Raw genomic sequence first — 26,836 nt, 5'->3', positions numbered from 1 at the left:
CAAGGGTCCATGTGGTCCAACATTCTGTTCACACAGTGGCTGAACAGCTATTGACCAGGAATCCTCAATCTGGACACGAGTGCAACAGCATCCTCCCACCCATGTTTCTCCAGCAACTGGTGTACATAGGCTTACTGCCTCTGCTACTGGAGGTAGCACATAACCATCAGGACTACCAGCCATTGATAGCCTTCTCCAGGGATTTATCTAACCCCTTTTAAAGCCATCCAAGTTGTGGCCATCACTACATCTTGTAGTAGCGAATCCCATAGTTTAACTATGCTCTGTGTGAAGAACTACTTCCTTTTATCTTTCCTGAATCTCCCACCAATCAGCTTCATGGGATGACCCCAGGTTCCATTATTATGGGAGAGGAAGAAAAATGTCTCCCTATCCACATTCTCCACACCATGCATAATTTTGTACACCACTGTCATGTCTCCCTTTAGCCTCCTTTTTTCCAAGCTAAACAATTCCAGCAGTTGTAACCTTCCCTCGTAGGGGTGATGCTTCATCCCCTTAATCATTTTAATTGCCCTTTTCTGCACTAGTAGATCAGTGGATGGTTTGCTTGAGATCAACATGGTTTCTAACTCTCTACTTTTTAACAATAACAAATCAGCAAAAAAGGGTTCTCCCCATACTTTGAAATTAAGCAATTAGATTCTCTGATCTGTGGTAACTCAGCTGTACGTTTGAATTTGTATATCTAGGGCATTGCAGTGTGTGTCTCATGGGGTGCAGGAGTAGGTAATTGGCTCCACCCCATGAGCTGCCATTTCTCATTTGCCTCGATTTGGTTGATCTTAGGGTTCTAATAAAAACCCTGGGTAGTAGATCTGGCAAGATCTAGTTGATCTAAAAGGCCACACCTCCTCCAACATATCAGGAATGTAGCAGTTGTAAAGCATGGCATAGGGAATGAGGAGGGGAGAAATGGGTGCCATTTGAAGTCAGTGAAGTAATATACATCACTATCTAAAGGGGGGGTCTCTGTGAGAACATTATGTCCATAGACTAAAATTACTTAACTGCACCTCTGATGGGAAAATAGAACCATAACTGCCCTGCAATTTTAGTTTAAAATGGGAGGAATTTCGAAGACATTGGCATAATTGCAGACAACTGCTAAAATAGAAACTGCAATGGAAAGTGCCCAGCGTTTGGGGGGATTTCTCTCTCTCTCCAAATCCTGTGGGAAGAAAATCCTGCAGGGTGATTACAGAGTGAGCTCCATAAGGGGCTCAACAGACTCAACAAATGAGCAGTCAAAGCTGACTTTCTGCAGGATTTTCTTTCCAGGGATTTGTTCAGTAGAATTGACAGACTGAGCAAATAAATTTATATAGAGAAGATAGGCCATGCTGCTTTTCATTCACTCCAGCCTGTGCAAAAACCTTTGACTGCTTTACATTCTAGCAATGATGTATGATTTAAGAGCAGAATTATCAGTAACATAGGCTTCGTCTTGCATTAATTCCTAATGGATTTTATTTACAGTATATATGCTGTTGGAGTATTCGTAAACTTTTAGTAGTTCTAATGATGGTCTATGCATTTTCTCCCCAGGAGAGCTATCGGTTTATGGAGCAAGCTGCAGCTATCATGAGAGCTATTGGAACTGTGCTAATTAATTTTGGACAGGCGGAAAACCTTCCCAAAGCCATGAAGTCCCTGGAATTTACACACTGCCCTCCTGGCCTCTGTGGCAAAGGAATAGCCAGGGAACACTTCAAGGTGAAAAACAAGTACATGAATTTTCTGTTAAGCTGTAGAATAGCGTGCATGTGCTCTCCAAATAATGTTGTAATGAAGCCCATTAGCTGAATTTCTTGATTACTGAAATTGACAGAACAATTTGCTGACAATTTATCTTTTATCTTTTAGGCTTTCAATAATGCTTTTTGGCATTTGATGAAACAAATATTAGGGAATATTCCTCCCCACTTTGAATTTGCTTATAGAAGTTTCACTTTGGATTTTAAACACAGTGATGTGTCGGTTGAAGATACTGAATCCTCAGGTAGTATATGAAAAGCTAAAAAGAAATTGGCAATATTTGTCTGTATATATTCTATTGATAATATAGGATTAAGGAAACATTCTGCTGAATGTTTCAAAGTCCAACCATTCCTAAATATCACAAGCCAGACACACAATAGCTAGGCAGCTCATGAAGTTGATGGGCCCCAATTTTTTGTACCTCATACAGCAGAGCTAACATGATGTGGGCAATTTAATGTCTTATTAAAACACCTTCACGCCATTAAACCTCTCTGTGTGTGTGTGATGCTAGAAATTTGTCATTCTTTGATTATAAAAAACCAGTCGTGAGTCTCAAGCAATTTCCCTGGCCTCCTCATGGAGATGGGAATGAAGGAATACTAGGCAACATTAGAAATTGTAGCCCTGGAACATCTGAGTATTGTTGATTCTCTGAGGCGTGATAATGGAACAAAAACTCATCTTACAAAAATAAAAACTTCATACTTGGCTTGTCACCCAAACTGTTGAGAGTATTAGTGGTCCTTCTCATAGTATTATTGCCAGGATGCACAGAATATACCAAACATGCTAAAGAAATGATTATTAATAGTGCTAAGAATAATTAAGGGAAGCCATGGCCATTTTAAATGGGGAATATGTAGAATAAACATCCATGAATGTTAATTTAGATCTTGAGTTTGATCTTAAATTATGACCTTCCCACATTCTAGAATCTCTCACCAATTTTTCCTGTTTTCTTTGAACTTCAGTTATTCCATCGCCAATGCAATCATTCAAGTACTCGGCAAAGACAAAAGGAAGCATACATATGTTTTGAACTTTAATTGGATTTCAGCTTTAATTAGTTCCTGACACAAAGGGAACAGTGCATCGCTTACCCAAACTTGCAAGACATGAGTCTAGCACTCAATACAAAAGTAAACTTAGTGAAAATCCAATTTGCATTTTATGTTCACAAACGACTAAGTGTAAATACATTACACCTGATGTGAGAATGAAACTGTCCAAGCTGACTCTTTTGAGGTCATTTGGATCAAGCAAAATGTCCAACCCTTTGTGTCTAGTAATTACCAGCCGAAACTCCACAAAGTTACGTGTACACACTGTTGTTGACTACATGTGTGTGATAATCAGCAGTCTGTTGCCTCTGAACATGCAGGTTTTGTTTTTAGCAGTCTTGTTTAATAGCCACTAATAGATTTGTTTTCTGTGGCTATCTAATTTAGATATGGATGATCCTGAATCCTACAGTTTTAAATGAGATGAATATCTCTTTGTTCATTTTTTGCACACAGTTCTCCATGTATATATGAAAAAGCTAGTAGTCCATTTCTGTCTTCCTCTAACACTTCTACTATATCTTGCTATGAGCCCGACAAAAATGGAGAACTGTAAGGGCTAGAAGAGGGGTGGGTACGCTGACCCCCAAATACAAATGGACCTACAACAGAATGTTGTAGCATAAGTGCTCGTGTTCAGGAATACAGCCAGCCAGCTATGCCCTCTTCCAGGATATTTAGATTTTGCAGCCTGTGACAACTGAGCATATTATATCCTCTCTGGCCTGTTTTGATAGATTTCCTCCTATTAGGGTTTTTTCTTCTTTTAAAAATGGCACTTCTGCAAACCTTGGGGTCCCCCAAGCTTGCTGATGCTTCCTTCTTGTATATAGATGATACTGTTTTGGCTACATAAGGATCCAGACTCAGAAATTTGAGTTTTTATTACATCATAAAACCAAGGTATAGCACTTACTTGTTTATATATTTTTATATTGACCTGGTTCACATGACATGACAGCCCACTGTGGCTTCATTTACCTATGATTTATTTTAGGGATATTTGAGGGATGTCTAGCCTTCAAACAATCCCTGCCGCCTGGGTGTGCATGACATGATAAGCCAGATTTTTTTAAAAAAAATGCTCCCAACCAAACATCACTGTTGCGATTTCCCTGGCCGTTAACTTCAGTACTCATTTATTTTTTTCAGAGCTGGCAGACTTGTATGTTGTTCCTTGGCAGAACAAAGATCCCACACCAGAAGAAGAGGCAGCTGCTGTTAGACTTCAGGCTGCCTGGAGGGGGACTTATGTCAGGCTATTAATGAATGGCAGAAAACCAGGTCAGGATTCTCCACTCTTGTTGCTAGCCACCAGTTTTTAGAGTAGATGTAAGGCCATTCCAATAACTGGCCTGATGTTGATTTACAGCCATTTGTACGTGGCAGGGAGGGGATTGGAAATCAGTCTGAAAATAAGGGAGGGAAGAATTTTCAGAGAAATTTTGTGGTTGAGAGGGGCGTGTGCATTTACCTTAATCATGTAAGTGATAGGTAGCTGAGCGTTATGTCTACTTTTGATTTGAACCTTAAAAAAATGTGCTGGTTTCTGGCACTCTGCAACTTTTGATGCTTTCTGTAATGCTCATATGAGAACATTACATCATGACATCCTCCCACTGGCATTGCAGAAAGCCTGCGTATTTCCTCTTAACTTAAAAAAAAGCGTAGCTCTCAGTGGGGATATATGAGAAATTCATTTCAATTCACTTTTGCTCAGGATTTTACCCAGTTCATACCTTCTGGACCGAACATGGATTTGGACACAATCTGCAGTTGAATGTGAACTGTGAAACTAGTATACATGTGTCATTTTGTCTTTGCAAGACTCTGAGGCAGTCATGTATTTTTTTGCTAGCCCCCTTCTCCTCCTTTCACTACTACTTGAAACAGGCCAGCAGTGAGTCCTGGTAGGACACAAAAGCAAGACTTATTAATGTCCTGGCCATATGAATTGCATGATAACCTGTGCTTGTGATTATAAGCGTGCACAGAACATTTCATTAGGTGGTTCAGCCATGAATATTTTTTTAAGGTAAACATTGATTGAATATACAGTAATAAAGGACTTTTTTTCATTAATCAAACAAACAAAATAAACGAAACTGAAGTAAACTGTATTTTTTTAATTAACAAATAATCTGTACTGCACTGTTGTAATTATTTGATTGGGACTGAAGTGGAGGAGCACTAATTTTACTGTACTTATTGTCTTTAAATATGATTAACTATCCCACAGTTATCTTGCTATTCTATTTCTACAATTCTTTTTCTCCTGTCTTTTTTTCATCCTCTCTTTGTTTTCAGGCTGCATCCTATGCACATTTATCTCAGATTAAGTTTGATTGATTTTAGTGGGGCTTACTTCTGAGTAGACGTACATAGGATTGTGCTGCAGCTATGTTTTAAAGTGACACAAGATACACACATACCATGTTTACCAAAAAGAACGGCTTGAAAAAAGGGGGTTAGACACCCTAAAACAAGCAAGGGCAGATAGGAATTGTTTTAGCAAGCATTCTGAAAAAGGTGCTGCTGAATGAACCCTCCTTAGCCAGGAGGTTCTGGGGGGCATTGCAGTTTTCCCCCTTCCTTTCTCTTGCTGGAAGCCAGAGTGGGGTGGGTGGTGGGGCAGCGATGAGGAGAGAAGGCACGTAAACATACAGCTGCTCTCTCTCTCTCTCTTTCTCCCAAACATTACAGTACCTGCAGAGCTGATGAGGAGAGGAGGGCAGCAGCTCTGAAGGGGGCAGGGCCCCAATCCGCAGCTACGGGCAATCTTATTACTTACAGAAACAGTCTCCTCCTCGGCTCCACCATGTGCTGCTCCCTGGCCCCACCTTGTTCAGCAACTATTGTGAGAGGTCAGGCAGAGCAGCTGGGAGCAGGAAGCGGCTGAGTGAGTGTGTGAGTGAAAGAGAGAGAGAGCTGGGGAGGGGCAGCGGCTGCACTGGTGAAAAAAGCCTTCCGGAGGAGAAGTGGGGTGGGGAGCAGCTGAATTTGTCGCTCTTTCCTACAGCTAGCACCGGCCCTGCTATTGCAACATGGCGGCGGCGGCGGATTAGGGTGTTCAACTGAATCCTTTGAACCTGTTGTCCGCACGCCAATGCTTGTGATCATGATGGCATACAAGGAATATGCATGTGTATGCACAAAGATGCTCATATATTTTAAAGTCAAACATTGAATCTTGACTTACTCACAGAATGTCATAGGACGTAACTTCAGGCCATATGGTACTTGTATAATGCAGTTGGCCATTATACCATAAACAGTGTTTACGGTAAATATGTGTGTATATGGAAAACATGGTCTGGTGAGCCACAGATGGCCTCAGGCTGTGTTTCACAAGTACTGGTTAGTCTATTCATATAAACGTGTTTTCATCACTGTTATTCACACATTAATGCTTCACACTACATAAATATCAAAATTAAAACATATCCAGATATGTTTATATACCACAGTATATGTTTATATACCACAGTATTTCTTCTTGCCAGTTTTTAGGAATGGTAAGTCAATTGAAAATTTATTAATAACCTAACTTCTTGGTTGTTAATTTTCAGGTACAAAGGAGAATACTAAAGTCAAAGATACACTTCAAAAGTTGTGGGCTCTAATTGAGCCAAATTTTGAACAATATTCCTTGATGTTATTGAGGTAATATGCCACATGTTTCCTGCAATACCCATGTATATCAATCCCATGTTTTTGCTTCAGAAAAGCTCTTCTTCTTCTTCTTCTTCTTCTTCTTCTTCTTCTTCTTCTTCTTCTTCTTCTTCTCCTTCTCCTTCTCCACCTCCACCTCCTCCTCCTCCTCCTCCTCCTTCTCCTTCTCCTTCTCCTTCTATTTTCTCTTGAAACAACTGATCTGCATCTCCAAATGCACTATAGGGAAAGCTTTGTTGAGCCAGTTGTGGTCCGTGGCCCACAGGCATTTTGTTGCCTACTTTTGATCTAAATCGCATCTCTACTTATTGAGCCAAAATAGTTTTATTTTCTGGGGGGCAATAGTGTATTTATTGCTTCCTATGGATCAGATTCATTGTTGTCATTCTTGTTATTAAAATTTATGTGTCACTTTCCACCACGGACAGCAGTCTCCAAGCAATTTACACACAGAAATTTAGAAGTTCACAATTAATATAACAGGGGGGAAAGCCCTAAAACAATATAAATCATAACTAGCATAATAATACAAATACAAACCAGCACCATAAAAACATAATATAAAACAATGCATAATGAAGTGTTCATTCACAATACACAACCCACCCACTCCACTTTCGGCCTAGAATGAACACCACGAAATCAGCGCACAACAGCTCCTTGCCCTTAGGATTGCTCTCTTAACCTCACAAACTGTTATGGGTGCTGGTAGGAAGAGAGAGCCTAAGTGGGAATATTTTAAACACACTCCCTCCATAGATTAAAAAGAAAAGAAAAGCATGCAAAGCGTATACACTGACAAAAAGATGCAAAACCTGCTGATAAGGATGAAAGAAAAATGTAAATAATACTCTATTTAGTTGTGAAATTAACGTTGTTAATTCATGCATTGTTTCAAAAATATATGAAGACATATCAATGGGTAATTTGATTTTTGTTAATTTAAATCATTCATTTAAATTGCCTTCATTTAACTCGGGTGGGCAACATGCACATTGCCTCTGTCCTCTTCTGTGTCCCCATCGCAGATAGCAAGTGGTGAAACAAAATTGGCAGCTGGGTGCTGAATTGACAATAAACGGCTACAGAGTTTTTGAAAAGACAAATTTAGCTTGTTTTCAACTTTCCCCTTTCTGAGGTTCAGTAGCAGTTTGCCACTGAAATTTGGCAACAACCTGCCAAATATTTTTTGTTGCCGCTGCTGCACAACTGAATTCACTGATGTGCAACCGGCTGGGGGGTGGGGGGTGGGGGCTGGCTGGGTGGAAAGTGGCTGCTGGACCTCCCATGTTTGCCATCCCCTCATTTAAATCAATCCACCCTGCTATGAATGTTGCATTATATTTAAGTCTCAAATGACCATTGACAAATGGACTAACATCCCTGCCTGATTCGCATCCAGTTTTAAAGATGTGAAAGGTGTGGGAATGCATCTGCGATCATGGAGCCAGTCCACGTCCCTCCCCCTCTATGGAACAGATATTAGTTGCAGACAGAAAAACATAGAGGCACAATCTGGATTTCAGTTCTCAGCAATACATTTCTCATCTGCCACTGATAGCAGCTGGGAGGAGTAAATTGGATTGGGAAGACAGCACATGGTGAAAAAGTAAAATTCCCCACACCACCTTTGCCAAGGCTGTCATCCAAATTTGACTCATGTCTAGTTTGAAGTCGTGTCTAGGCCAAACTAGACATGATAGCAGCAGCCCTGTCTCTTTAAATGTCAGTCTGCCTCAATCATGTATTATGGTCTGATTCTAAGAGCAAAAAGGGTGTTGTTGATGGGTGTCTGTGATTGGACTAAGGATGTATGGGAATTTTATTTCTGCTCACAAAATATGCAAAATATTCACAACCTGAATGCATGTGTGCGCAGGAGAACATGTTCTCTATAAATGTTTTCAAATTCTCTAACATCCACTCACATTCAAACAAATATGCAAATTTTGATGAGAAATAAAGTTCACAATCATCACCTTTAAAAATGTACCATTTCATGCTTTAGTCTATGGGGAATATATCTGGAACTTTGGGAATTTGTACAAAGTTGAAGATTTTTGTGCAACTTTCATGTTCCAACCCATTCGTTTTGCGCAATAAAAATATAAAAATAGACAGAGATTGCAACTGTGAGTGCAAATTGGGGAGAGATGAGCACCAAGCCAATGTCCAGAGAATCTTGAGTTAGGACAAACATTGCTTGTTCACACATCCTGAGACTGAACAAAACCTTTATGCAGTTTTTGCCTCGTTGTTTTCTCCTGGCCTGGCTCACTTTTATTATCAGAGGCTAACTAACAGAAAAATGGCATCGGGGGAAAACTGTAGAAAGGTAAGCACAGATTGGGAAACAATTCAGCATCCCTTGCTTACATGTCCTGTTTGCTCTTAAAATTGGAACTCTAGCTCCTTCTCTTTATGTGATTAGGGCAAACCCACTGGTCCGCCTGTGCCACAAATAGTTTGTTCCTTAGGCATTTTTTCATAAGAATGTCATTGCTGCTTAATCGTCGGACACTATGATGATGACAGCTTGAAACTCATTTAATTACCTCAATTGGTATTTTTATGTTTGTTCTTGTCTTACGCAGAGAAATATTTAAAAGTAACTGTAAGTCAGTTGAAAAATATCGTTGCTATGAAGATGAATGGACTAAGACATCCTTTGCTGATTATACTGTAATGTATGGGGACCAGCCATCAAATTTTTGGTTTGTGGTCTTCAGGTGAGTTTATTGAACTATTTATCATCATAATTCATTAGTTAATTTTACTGTTACTTTTCTTCATGGCTCAAATCCAAGAATTCATATGTTGAAGCTTTATGCGCTGTCCTATAACAATAAGCATATGTGCCTTCTGATCCAGATCTCCGCAGTCTCTTTTTTCAGATTACTTTTATTTCAATTCACTACCCATCCCACAAATATGAAATTGTGAACTTTTCTGGCAGTTCATAAGCCAATTAAGAATGGGGTGTTGAAAAAAGAAGTGTGTTATTAATGGTTTTCTCAACCATTCAGATTCTGAAAAGTAAAGCTATCCTTTAACTGATAGCTACTGATCTGGGACAAGGACAATCACGACACTGTTTTTTTAAAAAGAGGATGCTTGAGGAATTTGATCTTAGTGTATTTCTGCATTAAATGACCAGATCTGCCTCCTTTGGGCTAATGTAGAGATTAGAACTTTGCTACTTGCTGGATTTTCACTTCTCTGAAATTTGTGATGCAGTTCTTGGCAGTTTAAATATATAAAAATATTCATTCAAATGCATATTTTGAGAAGTTTATTTTAAATTGCAGATTAATTTGGAAATGGAACAGAATTATGGGTAAAACATGCAAAATTGACAGAGATCAGAATTCGTTAATTCATTCATTTCTCCTCTACAAAATGTTTACCCCCTCCCTTCCCCTTTTATTGCAGGGAAGTATTTTATGTTCCAGAAGATATGTTCATAGTGCCAAAGGTTTATTCAGCCATACCTACCTGTGCACTTCATGTCGTAGACAATGACACATTGGAGGAAATGCCTCGGGTCTTTCTCAGGGTTGCACCACGTCTTTATACAAAGAATAAGGTGAGAATCATAAATGACTTGGTAGTAATTGTAGTATTAGTACCAGGCATTCCTGTAGATAAAGACACTTGAGCTTTAATGACTGACTGACTACCAAAACTGTTAGGATACCGTCACAATAGATACAAAACTGAAATGTAGAGCTTACATAGTTCTAGAAAAAAAAGGAAAGGAACCTCTCGTGCAAGCACTGAGTCATTACTGACTCTTGGAGGGACGCCAGCTTTCACTGACGTTTTCTTGGCAGGCCTTATAGTGGGGTGGTTTGCCGTTGCCTTCCCCGGCCGTTATTACCTTTCCCCCAGCTAACTGGGTACTCATTTTACCGACCTCGGGAGGATTGAAGGCTGAGTCGACCCGAGCCAGCTGCCTGAGAACCAGCTTCCGCTGGGATCGAACTCAGGCTGTGGGGAGAGTTTCAGCTGCAGAAACTGCTGCTTTACCACTCTGCGCCACACGAGGCTCATTACATAGTCCTAGACACTCTGATTATTAGAAAAATCTGTTACAGATGTGGGGTCTATAATGCTGTATATTAGGCATGTGCTCCACTCCGATTAGAAGCGCAGAAGCAGGAGCGAATTGGCCTGCTCCGCCTTGCCCAGAGGCGGAGTAGAAGCGGACCGCGGACCCCTAGAAGCAAGGCGAAGAGAAGCGCCCATTTTCGGAGCGCTCCGGTTTCCGTGGTCCGGTCCGATCGCCATCTTGAAACATTTTGCCCATAAGATTGCATTGCGGAAAAGAAAGGGGATAACTTTGTTGTTTTTGAAGCTATCGTTCTGAAAATCCTTGTGCTCAGAGAGTCGTGGATGGGGGTCATTTTGAGACTAATCTCACCTCTCTGCGTGGTGCGGGTCGCGCGCTAGAATTTTTTTAAAAAACGGCGGGAAATACCTTTTTCGAAGGGCTGAGGGGCAGAGTCAACTCCCGGTCATGATCACATGATCCCAAAGTTGGAGGAGGGGATAGGCAAAACGGGTAACTTGGGATTCTGGGAAACTTCTCTTTCTTAGTCTGAACGGACTTTTCCCAGTGTTTTTTAAAACAGTAGCCCCACCAAATGCACAAACACAACCTGAAATCATATACTAAGCCAATAATAAGAGAGCACTGCTACCCACCCTAACTTTGGGGAACAACTGAAAAGATGTGGTGCAAGGGGATGAGCTCCCCTAGGGCATGCCATGTGGACGTGTCCCCACTCTCTCCTGTACTTGGGGGGCTCACAGCCCTCCAAAGAGAGTAACCCGGTGGAGCAATGCCTATCATGAGTTGAAGTGAGCGTTTACTTCTTAGTGGTGGAGCAATGGCTTTCATGAGTTGAACTGACAGCCTTGCTTCTTAAAAGACTGGTCACTAGGACCAGTCAAATTGGCAGCTGCTTCCCCCTCCCCCGGGCACGTCCCCCTATTACTGGTAAAAGACAGATATAGCCTTTTTAAAAAAGTTCTTCTTATTGTTTATTCAGCAACACTGCTGCTTTTAATTCCACCCCTCCTTTGTTTATTATTTATTTATTTATTTATTCCATTTTATATGCATTACTGGCTTATCCTTGGCTCACTTCCTTATGCCCCCAGAAATGTCTGCTGCCTGCCTGCCTTCCCTCCCTCCTCCCCTGCCCGCCTCACAGGGATGTTGTGTGTGTCTGGCTTTGACTCAGGGGAGAAGTCCTTCCTGCGCTCAAGTTAGACTTTTGGAAGTTCCAAATCCATTTTTCAAGTGTGGAAGAAGATTTCATAGGTTTATCTCTACTCCCCAATTCATGACATGTTGGGATTTCCTTTGAAATGGCCCCATTGAGATGTCTGCAGGTTTAAGCCCCGCCAAAAATCAGGGGATGATGGGACTGCCTTGAGTCTTGGTGTGCGTGTATTGGATAAGCTTTCATGGTGGAGAGTTTGAGAATTTTAACGTGCAAATTGACGGAGCTATGGAAAGGGGTGTGAATGGGGTGCCCGATTTTCATAAATTCCCCCAAAATCAGGGGATGATGGGACTGCCTTGAGTCTTGGCGTGCGTATGTATCCCTGGATAAGCTTTCATGGTGGCAAGTTTGAGATTTTTAATGTGCAAATTGACGGAGCTATGGAAAGGGGTGTGAATGGGGTGCCCGATTTTCATAAATTCCCCCAAAATCAGGGGATGATGGGACTGCCTTGAGTCTTGGCATGCGTATGTATCCCTGGACAAGCTATCATGGTGGCGAGTTTGAGATTTTTAACGTGCAAATTGACGGAGCTATGGAAAGGGGTGTGAATGGGGTGCCCGATTTTCATAAATTCCCCAAAAATCAGGGGATGATGGGACTGCCTTGAGTCTTGGCGTGCTTATGTATCCCTGGACAAGCTATCATGGTGGTGAGTTTGAGATTTTTAACGTGCAAATTGACGGAGCTATGGAAAGGGGTGTGAATGGGGTGCCCGATTTTCATAAATTCCCCAAAAATCAGGGGATGATGGGATTGCCTTGAGTCTTGGCGTGCGTGTGTATACCCCCATGAGGTGTCATGGTGCCAAACTTGAGGTTTCTAACTTTCACAGAAAAAAAGTTGTATACTTTTTTAGCTTAATGCAAGCCTATGGGGGGGGAAAACGGAGCTCCGATCCGGATCCGGAGCTCCGAGTGGAGCAGAGCGGACATGGGCGGAGCGGGGGCAGAGCGGGCCGATCCGCAAATCGCGGATCTGGAAGAGAAGCGGAGCAGGGGTTCGTGCACACCCTTACTGTATATAGACACTATAAAACAGCCTCCTGCAACCTGTTGCCCCCCAGATATTTTGGACTACATCTCCCAGCATTCCCAACCATTGGTCATACTGGCTGGGATTGATGGGAGTTAAAGTCCAAAACATCTGGAGGGCATCAGGCTGGAGAAAGCTGCTGCAGAAGGTGTGCCTGTTACTTTATGGAAAATAATATGGCTTCAGTTTGTTGGAGTGACAGCCAGGGACATATCTATGATGTATAATGCAAATTGTATTTATTAGAAAATAAGAATAAATGCAATCAGTAGAGTTTCCAATAATGGTTTTACAATTAGAGGGATCATGTAAGCTCACTGCCAAGGTCAAAGTGTTCAAGTCAAAGCCCTTCCTTTTATGAAAGTGAAATAAAAACCAACTGATTCTCTGTAGGCCCTAGGGGTTCAGGGTTGTATATACTGAGCTCATGCAAAAGTTAAAATATCTGCTGTATATAAATATGACAGTATGGTTATCAACATCAGTATGTGAATAATGTTGAATTAATTTTATTTATTTTATATACAGTATAATTTTTGAGAACACACGTGTTATGTTGCAATATAACATGTTGGCTGAAGTGGGCCGCAAGTAGAGGGGAACAACAAAGGGGTACAAGATAACCATTTATGGTTTGCTGTTGGCCTTATTTGAAACCATCTACACTACATAATACCTCTCTCATATTTCTGTCATAAAACTGGAACCTGGGGTCATCCAAAGAAGCTGATTTGCAGGAGATTCAAAACAGATAAAAGGAAGTTCTTCTTCACACCACGCATAATTGAACTATGGAATTCACTTTCAAAGATGTAGTGATGGCCACTACTTTCGATAACTTTAAAATGGGATTGGACAAATTCATGGAGGATAAAGATATTAATGGCTTCTAGTCCTGATGGCTATAGGCTGTCTTCACTATCAGAGGCAGTATACCTATGTAGACCAGTTGCTGGGGAACATGGGTGGTAGGGTGCTGTTGCACTCATGTCCTGCCTGTGGGTTTCCTGTGGGCAGCTGGTTGGCCTTTGTTTGAATAGAATTCTGAACTAGACGGACCCTTGGTGTGATCCAGCATGGTTCTTCTTATATTCTTAACATGAAAAATACTTCAGTTATTCTTAACAATCTTGATATTGCATAACTGCATTATTTCATTTTGTTTTATTTAATAGATTTCTACACTGCCTAATAGTCAAAGTGCTCTGGGCAGTTTACAAAGAGTAAAAACCTTAAAAACTACATTATTATTCTAAAGTACAGAACGTTTCCCAAAATGAATATTATAAAATACTTAAATTTTAACTGAGAATATTTAAATCTGAACTATTATAGGACCATAATGGAGCACACAGTATGTCTTATCAGAGGCAGTTATAATATTTGCTTTCTACTTATCTGTGCCCATTATATATAAAGCATGATTACTACTTGAGTTTTTCTGAGAAAAATTAACTGTTTTATTTTAGAAAGGATATACTTTCATGGCTGAAGTTCAAACTGGTGAATCACCTGTGACGGCTGGGAAATGGAGGCTTCGGCTCATAGGTTCCTACAGTCCCCTTCCAGTTCTCTCTCGTGAGACTGTAAACAATTTATATTCCATTAAAGAAGTTAAAGACTATTATGTACCAAATGATAAGCATATCATATTGAGGTAAAACTGGGGAAATGGCCATGATATTTGCATTTGTGTCTTTTTTTTTTTTAGTGTGCACCTGTGTACACATGTTGATTTGGGCATATTATATATTGATCCTTTGTTGAGAAATGTGTTTCTATATTCACCCAGGGCAAAATGGGCCTAATTGGGCAACTCTAGAAATACTAGGTCAAGTCCTGGTCTTTCTGAATGGAAACTGTTTTTTCTTTTACATTTGCCAAGACTTCTGAAAATGCTGAAAATGTCTAGAAAATTACAACAAAGATTGAAACCCTAAACAATTTCTCTAGTAATTAAATCTGACTGAACACAATTGGACTTTCTTCTGAACATATGTGTATAAACCTGTGCCATAAGGCACTTAGAGCTCTGCATGGGACTCATGACTGTCTGGCCTGTGTGATTAAACAAAGCTATCCATCTTTGATTTGAAGTATACCTATCAAAGGTAATATGAGTATTACCTCTGGTAATAATCAGAAAATATTATAGATTATCGCTAGTTAATCTTGCAGCATTAGAAGGCAAAGTGAATAAATGAATAGCTATGCCAGTGCACAACTGATCTAAATAAAAAGGAGAATCAGGCAGGATTTCCATATTCAGATGAGTGCATTAGAACACATTTATAGTGAAAATGCTCACCCCATCTTTTTGCTTTGCTTTATATTAGAATCATACCTCCAGTTTCATAGTTATAACCATGGTTTCCTTTTGTTAGCTTGCATATCAACAGATAACTTGTTCTAAATGCACATGGTAACTTCCATGTCAGAACTTACTGATGCAGGGCTTGATAACTGAATAGCAATGCTTTAAAGAACTGAGATATTTGACTTGCTGAAGATAATAACATCCGGCTGAGTTAATTATCTGTCTTGAATTTTTATCCCCTTCAGATATGCAGTAAAGGTCACAACGCCGCTGATTGCTACTGTGCAGGTACAGACCTCTAAATCAGATGCAATTGTTAAACTACAAGTTCTGGATTCTGAGGAAGAAATGGTATACTCTGTTGGGAAAGGCCATGTTGTCATTCCTGCATTTCATTTCATATCTGCTGAGAGGCCTTTAAGTTGTCAGTGTAAGTACAATATGCTGTATACTGAGTTATGGTTATTTTCTACAAAGAGACATAAATCTTGCAATACATTTCCATATATATGCCCCTGCCCCAATAATTTCTCCACTGAGAATGTGTATCAAGTGCCAAAGACCTGCTTGGTTGCGTTATGGATTGATTGTGCTTGCTGCTGGGTGATCAGGCATCCATGTGGAATCCTTAATCTTTGTTTCACAGATGTGAAAGCAGATCACAGAGTAAGTATCCCTGCCAGAGCCACTAGCGTACAGAAGGAGGGATGCAGTGACCGGGGTACTTATCATACAATCTAGCTGACCCATATGGGAAGCTGAAGCCAGATGCTGTCGCAGCAATGTGGAGGATCAACCACTTCCTCTACAGTCCCCATATTCTTTCCTGAAAATCTGCTCTGGAAGGATTGGGGACCCTTTGGAACAGTAGCATGGAATTTTTTAAATTTTATTTATTTATAGCATTTATATCTTGCCTTTTCCCCTCCAAGGAACCCAAAGTGGTGTAAATAATCCTCTTCCTCCCCATTTTTCTCCTCACAACCACAAACCAGTTATATGGTTGGGCTAAGGGTCTGTGTCTGGCCCAAAGTCATGCAGTGAGCTTCCATAGACAAGTAGGAACTAGAACCTGGATCTCCCAACTCCCAGTCCAACACTCCGGGAGGGAAGAATCAGCAAAAATGACCTCTTCCAACTTCTTGCTGGCCAGAGTGTACTGAGCAGAACTCTGCTTGCGGAGGGCTCTTGCTTGCTGGAGCAAACTTTGGAGCCAAGCCATAATATGGTGTCACTGAAAAGTACCACAGAAACGACACCTCCATGATAGAAATAATCCAGTGATGTGCTCCAGTAGAATTTTTCTCAGGCACTAAATTCCTTGCAAGATAACTTTATCTACCATACACTTTATTTGCGTTATTACAGTGAAAGCTGCTGGGTCTGATTTTGGTAGGGCTGCTAATCCATTCCAAGTTTTACTCAGAACCAACCAGGACTCTAAAGGACCTATCCAGAATGCTGAAGATATTTGGGGGATATGGTTCAGCACCTTGGATAGCTCCTTTGCGTTCTGGCTGGACCATTGGGGGTTCCAAATGAAACCCAGAATGGATTCACAACCCCATTGAAACTGGAGCTGCTAGCCGCCAGTGTCTTATTACTTTTTGCAGACTATAATCTTTCATTTATTTTAACTGCTATTTATGTCAGTTGTCGGATTCCACCCACCTGGCCAATAAAAAGCATAGATAACCTGATATTTATTTCAATATTATTTGTCTAATCTCCAGTGAACAGATGGTTTCACTGTTAGAAAATAGGTATTTCTTAGAACAAACTAAGAAGGCAAATTATTATTATTATTATTATTGTTGTTGTTGTTGTTGTTGTTGTTGTTGCATTTTTATACCACCCAACAGCTGAAGCTCCCTGGGCGGTTCACAAAAATTAAAACCATTCAAAATACACACTTCCACATTCTGATCATTGTGTTTTACATAGAGCTTACAAGATTCCAATTAAACAAAAAAAATGCCAAGAATGCTCCTTATGTCTTTCCTCTTTATTCAAATAGAATAAAGGGTTTTGAGATATGAGGCTAAGCTGTTCAGCTGGATTAATTATTATACAAGGAGAATATTTATTTATTTATTTATTTTAGAATATTTACTATGTCCGCTTCCCATTTTAAAAATCCTGAAGTGGTTTACCACAAATGATAAAACAAAGCACATCAGCTTGGAAAGAGCAACACTATGGCCCCTCCCCTCACAGCCAGCACAGACAGAACCACATTGGCTGCCTCCCTAAGGTTGCAAAGGGGGGGCATGCCTGCAAGTGGGAGGGGAGGGGACAGCTTCTGCCCAATCCCCAGGCCTCCCTAACCTCCTTCCCTCCCCTTCCCCAATGCCTCAGGTAGATGGGTGAAACACCTGTTTAGCAAAAGATGCAGAGTGGGACGTGCACAGACATGAAGATCACCTGTACTGCGCCTCCCGTTTTGCTTTGGATGGTCATAAGCCTCCAGGTTCGGAGGCTTATAGGCATCCCCATAGGACTGCACCCTTAGACAAGTTAATGGTTGGGAAAAGCCAGTGTAAACACATAAGTTGTTAATAATCATCGAAAGCACATGATTGTTGGTGCCTGATATATCACCCAGGAGGGTCATTGCAGAAGGAGAGTGCCACCAAAGAGAAAGCCTGTTGCCGTGTTTCTGCCAGATGCAATTCTGCAGGATGTGGCATGGACAACAAGTACAAAGTCAAAAGAGATATTGAAATGTGAAAGATTAAACATCTTTCATCTGGGGCCTGCCTGTGTCCATATGGGCCTGCCAATTTAGTGTGATGATTTTCATCAGAGGCCCTTTGGGAGCCCTTGACATTGCAAATATGCTGTGGCAACCAGAGATGGGGTCTTTGTTATGGTGGCATCTGCTTAGGGAATGCTCTCCACAGAGGGACTCACCTGGCACCTACTTGTTCTAATTTAGGCTTATGAGAGTTGTTTTTATCTGTATTTTATTATTATAATTACTGTTTTTACTACATTGTGTAAGCCATCATAGAAATGTTTACAAAGAAAGAATGAACAGGTAGACCGAATATATATATATATATATATATATATATATATATATATATATATGAGAGAAGTTGTTTTGAAATTAGTAGGCACTAAAAGTCCTCTTTATCACTTATATGTCTCTCTCAACTACAGCAAGCAGAGGTGGTGTTCTCCAAAACGCTCCCAAAAAGGAACCAGAAGTTGCCCCTAAGAAAAAAGGTGCTGTAGCAACTCAGAAAAATGTCAAGGGTTCAGTCAAAGCTTCCCAGGACAGTCCAGTTTCAACAGAAGAAGAACCGGTTTCTATGCTTATTATCGATGAAAATTTTGTTCCACAGGTGAGAGATTGTAAATAACTGTGTGGAAAGATTTTGAGAAAAGATAACGCGTTCCTGCTAAGTTGTTTCACAGTGGAATAAGCAGCCCGTCTTGAAGTTGTGTTGCTCCCACAGCAGACCAGCATCAAGTGTGTGGGTCTCAGCACCAGCCCACAGGCTAGTGCTTACTCAACAGGACAGGCATTGCTAAAAGGCCAACGGAGACTCTTTCCTCAGGCAGGGGATTGGGAGGAGTAGCTGAATGAGCATACCTGCCTGAGCCCCTGCTGCTCCACTTATCCACATCTTGTGACATTTCAGCATAGGCTTGGCAAAATCTCATGAGGTTTTGGCCCAGGTTTGGCAAAATGTGGAGTGGCGTCTCTGTGGTGTTGTGATACCTGCGGTAAGTAATGGCTGCCAGTGGCATGGGATGGTGGAACAGTAGCAGTGGGATTTGTCTCAGGTGGCAAAATGGCTTGAGCCAGCTTGTTACTGTGGCCTAATCTACCCCAAGCAGGATGGTTCCACATAGACCTGCCCTCCAATTGAAGTCACCAGGGGAAGAGCCTTCAGTGTGGTGGCCCCCCTCCTATGGAATTCCCTGCCTCTGGAGGTCAGGCAGGCGCCAACTTTCTATTGCTTTCAGCGCCTCCAGCAAATGTCGTTGTTCTAGGAAGACCAGCCACAATTTACTTTGCATTTTGTTTTTTTCAAAACATCTTGTTTAATGTGTTTTTATTTTGTTTTTATTTTATCTTATTTTGTGCACCACTCTGAATTTTTAAATGGGGAGTGGTATATAAATATTATAAATAAATAAATAAATAAAGCAGGAGCCACACCACTGCTTTATAGCAGTATTGAAGTGCACTGACAACTGTTGGGGCCCATTGACACATCCCATATACCGCTTTCATAGTGCTATATCCTCAGTGTAGATTAGCCCATAGTTTCTTCCAAGATAACAATGTGGGTCCCAGGCCATAAAGGGCTTTAAAGGTTAAAACCAGTGCCAAAAATTATTCCCTGAAGCAGAAGGACAATCAGTGCAGATGAATAACATAGGTTGAACATGTTACTCTTCCAACATTCTTGAGGAGGTGGGCAGACACCTTTTGCAGTACCTGAAGCTTCCAAGTTGTCTTTCAGGTCAGCCCCACATGGTGTGTGTTAAAGTAGTAAAGCCTGAAGTTTACAAATGCATAGATCAGTGTTGCAAGTTGCCCTCTGTCCATGAACAGTTGAGTAATGAATGTAATTGATAAAAATCACACATATCAACCTGCTGTTTATCAGGAAGTAGTGCTGGTTCAGAAAGCACTCACAGAAGCCTTAGTAGTAAGCAAGTACAATATTTCAGACTGTTTACATGGCATGGGAGTTAAGGTATGGTGACCACATGAAAAGGAGGACAAGGCTCCTGTATCTTTAACAGTTGTCTACAAAAGGGAATTTCAGCAGTTGTCATTGGTCGGCATGCAGCACCTGGTGAAATTCCCTCTTCATCACACCAGTTAAAGATACCAGAGCCCTGTCTTCCTTTTCATATGGTGACCCTAGTTAAGGCAGAAACCGTTACTTACCATTTCCATGCTTTGGGGTGCACGGGAGAATTTTTCTCTTAAATCAAAGGTGTTTTTTTTTATCCTAGAATTGGAGTTATAGAAATAATTTATTTTTATTTATTTTTCTGAAGCCAGTCAAGGTGGTTTAGAGAAAGTTCAGAAAATAACCATAATCAAATGAAAACATAGTACAAAGTTAAAAACAACCTTAAGAACCATAACAACAATTTTAAAAACTAATGTAAAAATATAGGTATTGATCTCCTTCCTGAATAGAGAAAGAGTGGGGTGGGGGACAGTTGGCTCAAAGGATTACCATGGTTGACAGTATCGAAAGCTGCTCAGATTTACCTTAATTTGGACCCCAACGTTGGGGCAGGCCAAGGGGATGTACCCTTGGCAATAAACTGTCGCATTGATTTGGATTCTTTTCAGCTTGTGGATCTCAAGAAGACGAATAACCACTCCTACTTTGGCCTTTCTTTTCTTCCGTGTTTCCTCAAAGCCACAGGGACCCAAGATAGCTATCAAGAGAGTGATGACCAAAAACTTGTGGTTGATTTAGAGTAACAATGTATTTGTGAAATACTAACTTATTGCATTTGGATTTTACAGCCTCACAAGTATATTATACAAGCCTCAGTGTTGCATAATAGTTGGCCACTTACTGAAAGCCAATTGGTATTTGTTCAGGCATTGAAAGAATTAGAAAAGAATGAAATTAAAGGTAAGTTACAGGTTACTGTGTTGCATGTCACGTTTGTTGAGAAATGTCTTAACTGAAACATACATTTCATTAAAGTCAGTAAGCTAAACTAATTGCAATGCATTATCAGAATTGTGATGGCAACATTCAAATTTCTTATTTAATTATGTCAAATAAATGCCATGGATGCTACCCAGAGCATATTTATTGATAAGGGAGGCAAACAAATGTATTAAATAAACAATTAAAGGGCTCAAAACAGAAAAAAGTTAATTGTTCTTAAAATTACAGAGCTAGATCGAAGTTTGTTTATACTTAACCTTTAAGTATACTTTAAAAATGCAGCTCTGGGCTTCTTTGTCAGCAGGTATATTAGGTCAGGTTTGTATGGTCATTACAATGAAATCAGATAGGCTGATGTAACAGTGCGCAGGATTGGGATCGGACTACATGTTATGTTAATTACATAGATCATAGCTAAGCCTTATCTTTTTACACTCGAGGGGGTGCATGCGGCCCTGATTCAGACTGGGATCACCATGCACCACGAAGCCAACATTGAACCTTAACTTCCAAGTTGTTTGCTCCTCAGTACCCCAACCATCTGCAAAGATTAAAAGCAGAAAAGTGTCTATTTAATTAATTAATTTATTTATTCCATTTAGATACCTCCCCATAGCCGAAGCTCTCTGGGCAGTTTACAAAGGTTAAAAACATTTAAATTTTAAACCATCAAAGCATTTAAAATTTATAACCATCAAAAGCATACAAACAATAATATCCGTTTAAAACAACTATTCTGGGGTCAGTTAAAAACTCATTTAACCCTGGGGGGAGGAAGGAATTTGGAGAAGCAAATGCCTTTAATTTCCTCTTTCCAGTTCACTGTGGTCCCAATCTATCTCAAGGACACACACACCTCCCCCCCCCAAAAAAAGAAAATTAAGTCTCAACTAAATGCTACATAATTAATTAATATGTAGTTTGACCCTAAGTGCTCCAATAGGATGCTGGAAACATGCAGCAGAATAAAGAATTATGTGCTAGTGCAGATGTAACAGGGCACATCAGGAGTGGGTCTTCTGCCTTAATCACAATTACAGGATACATTAGCAGCAACCCTAACAATGGTTAATATTAGCCAAGTCCTTCTTAACCTAACAGCTGTGCCGGAGTAATGTTAGGGTTTATCTCCACGTAACAGCATTGCTTCCAAACAGAATAAATCATTTGGGAATTTTGAAGTCCGTGTTCGAAATGTTTTTCAGTGCCAGTGCAAATGCCATGATACTTGAAGTGCATGATAACATATTCAAAGGCATCTCATAAGGATGAGGCTTCAGCAGAGATAAGATCTGAAGTAAATCAGCACATCATATTGTTTAGAAAGACTCCTGGCCTTACAGAGGAATACCTTATTCACCAATGATGATAAAGATGATTTTAAAAAGTTAATAGAGCTTCCAAATAAGCTTCCTGTTGGTGTACTACTACAGCCCTCTGTGCTGTACTGAATGCCATTCTGAAGGGTCCTCACTGTCAGGAGTAGGTTTTGGGTGATAAAGCATTGTTCTGTAAGGAGCTCCATTTGCTGTTCTTTGGATCAAAGCCATTATGTGTGTCTGAGTTTGTTTTTTTAAAAAGCTGCATAGGAATCTGCCATTAAAATAATTTGGGCTTGGAGGGGTTGGGCGAAACAGAGTACTGAACATGAAAGCTTTCCGTTATTTCAGAAAGAGATTGCCAAGAAGCGTTGTAAACATGCCAGATAAATAGTCAGAATTATTTTTCATTCAGAAATATTGATACTGAAATACTGCCCCAAAAGTACTTCTCAGGTTGTAATTCCCAGAAAACTATTGTTCAAACTGAAAGAGAGAGAAATTCTGCTTCAGGCCTCTAGCTCTTCAGACCTCGTAATATAAGACAACAGTGCCATCTGCAGTAGATTTTAGGGTCCAGCTTAACTAGCTAGAACAGAACACATTTAAGTGACATTTGTTGGAGTTATTTTAGAAAAAAGGGAAAAGGCATACAATTGAAATAGCAGTAAAGCTGGGGGTGGGGGTTGAATAATAAAACAAAATGGAACCCTCTGCCACCACTTCTCAAAATGGTAAGCCCCTGCCAAAGGAAGCGAGGCAGGTGGCTGCCAGGAGGAGGGCCTTCTCTGCTGCGGCACCCCGGCTGTGGAATGAGCTCCCTAAGGAGGTTTGCTTGGCACCGACATTATATTCTTTTAGACGCCAGGTAAAGACGTTTTATTCTCCCAGTATTTTAACAGTCTATAAATTAATTTTAACTTTGCTGTTTTAAATTTATATTTTAAATTTGTATTTTTGCATTGCTGCTGTTTTTATCTCGGTTATGCTTTTATATTGATTTTTATATTATAGTTTTATGCTGTTGTTTTGTTTTGAATTGTCTTAAATTTGTAAACCGCCCAGAGAGCTTCGGCTATTGGGCGGTATAGAAATGCAATAAATAAAATTAAATTAAAAAATTAGAATTCATCAACCACCCAAAATGGCGAGAAAAAGGCCCTCACTGTGGCCTGGAGAAAGTGGGGCGGATTTGGCCAAGTTTTCTGTAAACTTTGTGTCAGAACCCAGGGCTACGTACACTGCCTAAGGCACGGGTGTTGAACTTCCAGTCTTTGGGCCTAACCCAGCACACAGAGAGTCCCAATCCAGCTCATGGAGGATTGTCTCCCATGTCCCCCTCTCAAGACCTGCCCCTTCATAGGAGAATAATCCCCAGTTCTATATCCAATTGGAAATAACACGGAGGATTGTCTTCGTGTGCTGTGCAATGGAGCTGGTGTATGGCAGGCCAAGAAGCTGCCCACCTCGACCAGCACAGGGAGGAACTGCTGTGCACCAGCCAAGTGATCCTTCACACAATACTCACTGGCCCTATTGGCACACAAAGGAGATGCCTGACTTGTCACTCCATGGATATGGTGAGCAGTATATGAAAGCTGCTCCACAAGGTGCTTGCTGAGTCCCTTTCACTGTGCTGAGAGAAGCACTAAGCTCTGGGCCTCTCCCACCATGGAGAAAAGAAATATGGTCAGAGGAAGGTTTGATAACATCAGAGGAGGGGCCAGGCTTTGGGGGCAGCCATCATCCAGCCTGCCCGCTTGGTCTAAGAGGCAATACAGCCCTTGGACCAATTACAATTTGGCACCAGTGGCCTACGGGTAATTTTCCTTCTTGAATGAACCAATCATGAAATTAGCTCCATCTCTCGGATGTAGTGGTTTAAGATGTTTCCACTTCCTTAATAAGCTGAACTGGTTGAATTTCTGACCAGCTGATTATTATGAAAGGGGGATTAAACCTGGAAAGTGGCTTGGATTTAAATCCAAGGGTGTTCATTCCTAGTTGGGGTCCCTGATTCCCAGACATTCTAGATGGCAATTGTTACATATTGGAATGTAGGGGTTCTTTCAAACTCAAAATTTATTTCAGAAAGGCACTAGTACTCATGGTGCCAACTGAGCCATTATGATTGCCCATTTTCACATTTTAAATATGTTTCACATATCCAAGTATATCTCTCTGGCTAAAGCCTTCTGTTAAAGGGTTTGTAGATTGGTAGAGTAATTCTTAGACAATCTGAGGGCTGTTGCAAATCTTTGATAGTTGACATAAGGCTTGGACCATTAAAGCCTTACTTCTGCAGTTTACAGGAGAATGTTGAATTGTACTTGAAAGGCTGGTCATATCATTGTTAGCAACAACAGTAATAACCTCAATATGGAAGAAAATAATAGACCATCTAGGAAAGGCCTCATATTGTGCTGGTTGCTTTAACAGCATTGGGTGAAAATGTAATGGCAATAGTTAAGAAATATCAAGACCTGTCTCATGATGTGAATCAATAGTACCAAATACATTGTGCTGTCATTCCATTATCATTTCTAGCAAGTACCTTCACAAAAACATAATCTTGGTCATCCAGAAAGTTATATTTGCTTGAATGCTAACAGAACTCATTGACAGAACAATGAAATAGTAAATGATCTTAGAGACATGGGTTTTCTCACTCCAAAATATACCTGGCTGTGTCTTGTTCACTCCAAAATATACCTGGAAGAGCAAATGGCAAGAAGATGTCATTTGTTGGGCTACAGACAAAATCTAGCCCTTTAAAAAGATATTTCAAGAGGCAGGACGATGGTGGTGAGGAGAGAAAATGGCACATGGGCAGTGCACTTCCATAATTTTTCAAGGCCTGGGACAACGTTGTATCACTGGCCACTTCTTCCCCACTGCCCCTTGTTTGACTCTTGTCTTTTTTGAAAAATAGGATGGCTGAGTAAAGTCTGATAACTTCTTTTAGGTCCCTTTGATTTAAGTTCCTTATGGTTTCGTCTGCTTGTTTTGCATTTCTTAAGTTCTCAAAGACCTTTCAGCAAAACAGAGGGGCATCTGACTCAGCCCTAGACTAAGATTATTTATAGCCAGACATGGCAGTATGACAGATAGATAGATAGATAGATAGATAGATAGATAGATAGATAGATAGATAGATAGATAGATAGATCATGAGTTCATTGACAAATGCCCTTTAGAGTTGAAACAGATATATATATATATAGTTGATCAAAACACCATGAAAGTGCAATGAGTTCACTTTTTAATGGCTGCATGACTATAGAATAGCAGCACATTGAAAGCTGTTATACTACAGCATATTTGGCTGACTGTTGCATTGCTGCCTTCCTCCTCCTCTCCTCTTCTTTCTCTTGTGGAAGGAAGCACCATTCAGCAACTCACTTTAGATGAAAGGAGAAAATCTATAATATAGGACAGATGGCTGCCCTACCGGGAACTCATTGCATTCAACCTTGCCTCCTCCTGCTGCTACTACTTCTGGGCAAGAAACTACTGTGACAGATTTGTTCTTGTCTAGGGATATTATGATATGAGTTTTTTGTATTCAGTTTAATTATGGATCAGCAATTAATATATATCCCACATCATATTCCAAGCACAAAGTATCACCATGGAATTTGTAAATTTACAAAATCCCTGTTATATTATTAATACACAGTATTTTTAGATAGAGGACTCTGAGATCAGGGGAGTCTTTTCATCTTTTACTTTAAAATCTTAAGTAGTTTTTATGTTTCATGATTCATATTTGCTATGAGAGCATTAAACATAACAAGAATACATAGTAGGTTCTCGCAAAACACATCTTTTAAGCTTTTTAAGGAACATTTTTTAAGATAGTAAAAAAAAAACCCTCTCCCAATTACCTCACCCAATAACATTTCTGAGCCTGGAGCAAAACTGAGGAGAGAAGTCAATGAAGCACGTGTTTTGATCGCTGATGGGGGCAAATGATGTGTCCTGGTGAGAATAGATGTTTGAATCTGAAGTCCTGTTATTTCCCCCCTCACATTTATATGATGCTTTATTAGCACTTCTTACGTGATTCATGTCTACAGAATGGGATTTCTTTAACCACTAGTGTGCTTTTTTGGTTTTTCAAAGTTCCCAGCTGTGATTTTGGAGAGTAATATATTTACTTCAAAACAGAATAGCATCTGCTTCTCTTTGCAGATTTATTCTTTCATTATTTTAAATCTCGAGTGTTTCTTAGTTTTGTTTACTTTCCACAATGTTTTGTATTATTCACTTATTATCCTATGCATGAGTAGCAAACGACGCATAATAAAAATGACAGATAGGCAAGGTGATTCTTACCTTATGCTATGTAGAATTGGCTTTGCTTGCACATGAAATCTGTTTAAAATAAATCAGAGAAATATTAATATCCCAAGACTTGAACGGCTCCATATATCTTTATTAAGTTTTAGCACTGGTTGCCCCTAGAGTAATGCATGGATTACCCACTGGTTAATGCATACATTAATCTTCAGAATTTAATAATTCATAGTCTTCAGTGCCAACTTGATTTATCATGACAACAACATACCATGATAATATAAAATTAAATACAGAATTATATGTGTAATCACATTGTTCCTCTGAATTATACCGTCAATATATTTTCACATAAACTTTATCCCTATAATTATATTTTTCTGATTTT

The 26,836-nt window shown here is 40.2% G+C and overlaps 1 protein-coding gene across 1 annotated transcript in view; it reads left to right on the top strand.

The window, feature by feature from the left end:
* Window positions 1-26,836, top strand: part of ADGB (androglobin) — a 91,547-nt gene that overhangs the window by 47,083 nt on the left and 17,628 nt on the right. Inside the window, exons 20-30 of the mRNA XM_063125694.1 lie at window positions 1,570-1,737; window positions 1,888-2,023; window positions 3,999-4,130; window positions 6,416-6,509; window positions 9,113-9,247; window positions 9,951-10,104; window positions 14,317-14,504; window positions 15,410-15,588; window positions 16,068-16,074; window positions 18,325-18,514; window positions 20,677-20,788. Of these exons, the coding sequence (XP_062981764.1) occupies window positions 1,570-1,737; window positions 1,888-2,023; window positions 3,999-4,130; window positions 6,416-6,509; window positions 9,113-9,247; window positions 9,951-10,104; window positions 14,317-14,504; window positions 15,410-15,588; window positions 16,068-16,074; window positions 18,325-18,514; window positions 20,677-20,788 (1,495 nt within the window). The remainder of the gene's footprint in view (window positions 1-1,569; window positions 1,738-1,887; window positions 2,024-3,998; window positions 4,131-6,415; window positions 6,510-9,112; window positions 9,248-9,950; window positions 10,105-14,316; window positions 14,505-15,409; window positions 15,589-16,067; window positions 16,075-18,324; window positions 18,515-20,676; window positions 20,789-26,836) is intronic.

The sequence above is a fragment of the Elgaria multicarinata genome, chromosome 4 (assembly GCF_023053635.1).
Source record: "Elgaria multicarinata webbii isolate HBS135686 ecotype San Diego chromosome 4, rElgMul1.1.pri, whole genome shotgun sequence".
Classification (NCBI taxonomy): Eukaryota; Metazoa; Chordata; class Lepidosauria; order Squamata; family Anguidae; genus Elgaria; species Elgaria multicarinata.
Note: the sequence above shows the minus strand (reverse complement) of the source record. Positions and strands in the feature narration are given on the sequence as shown.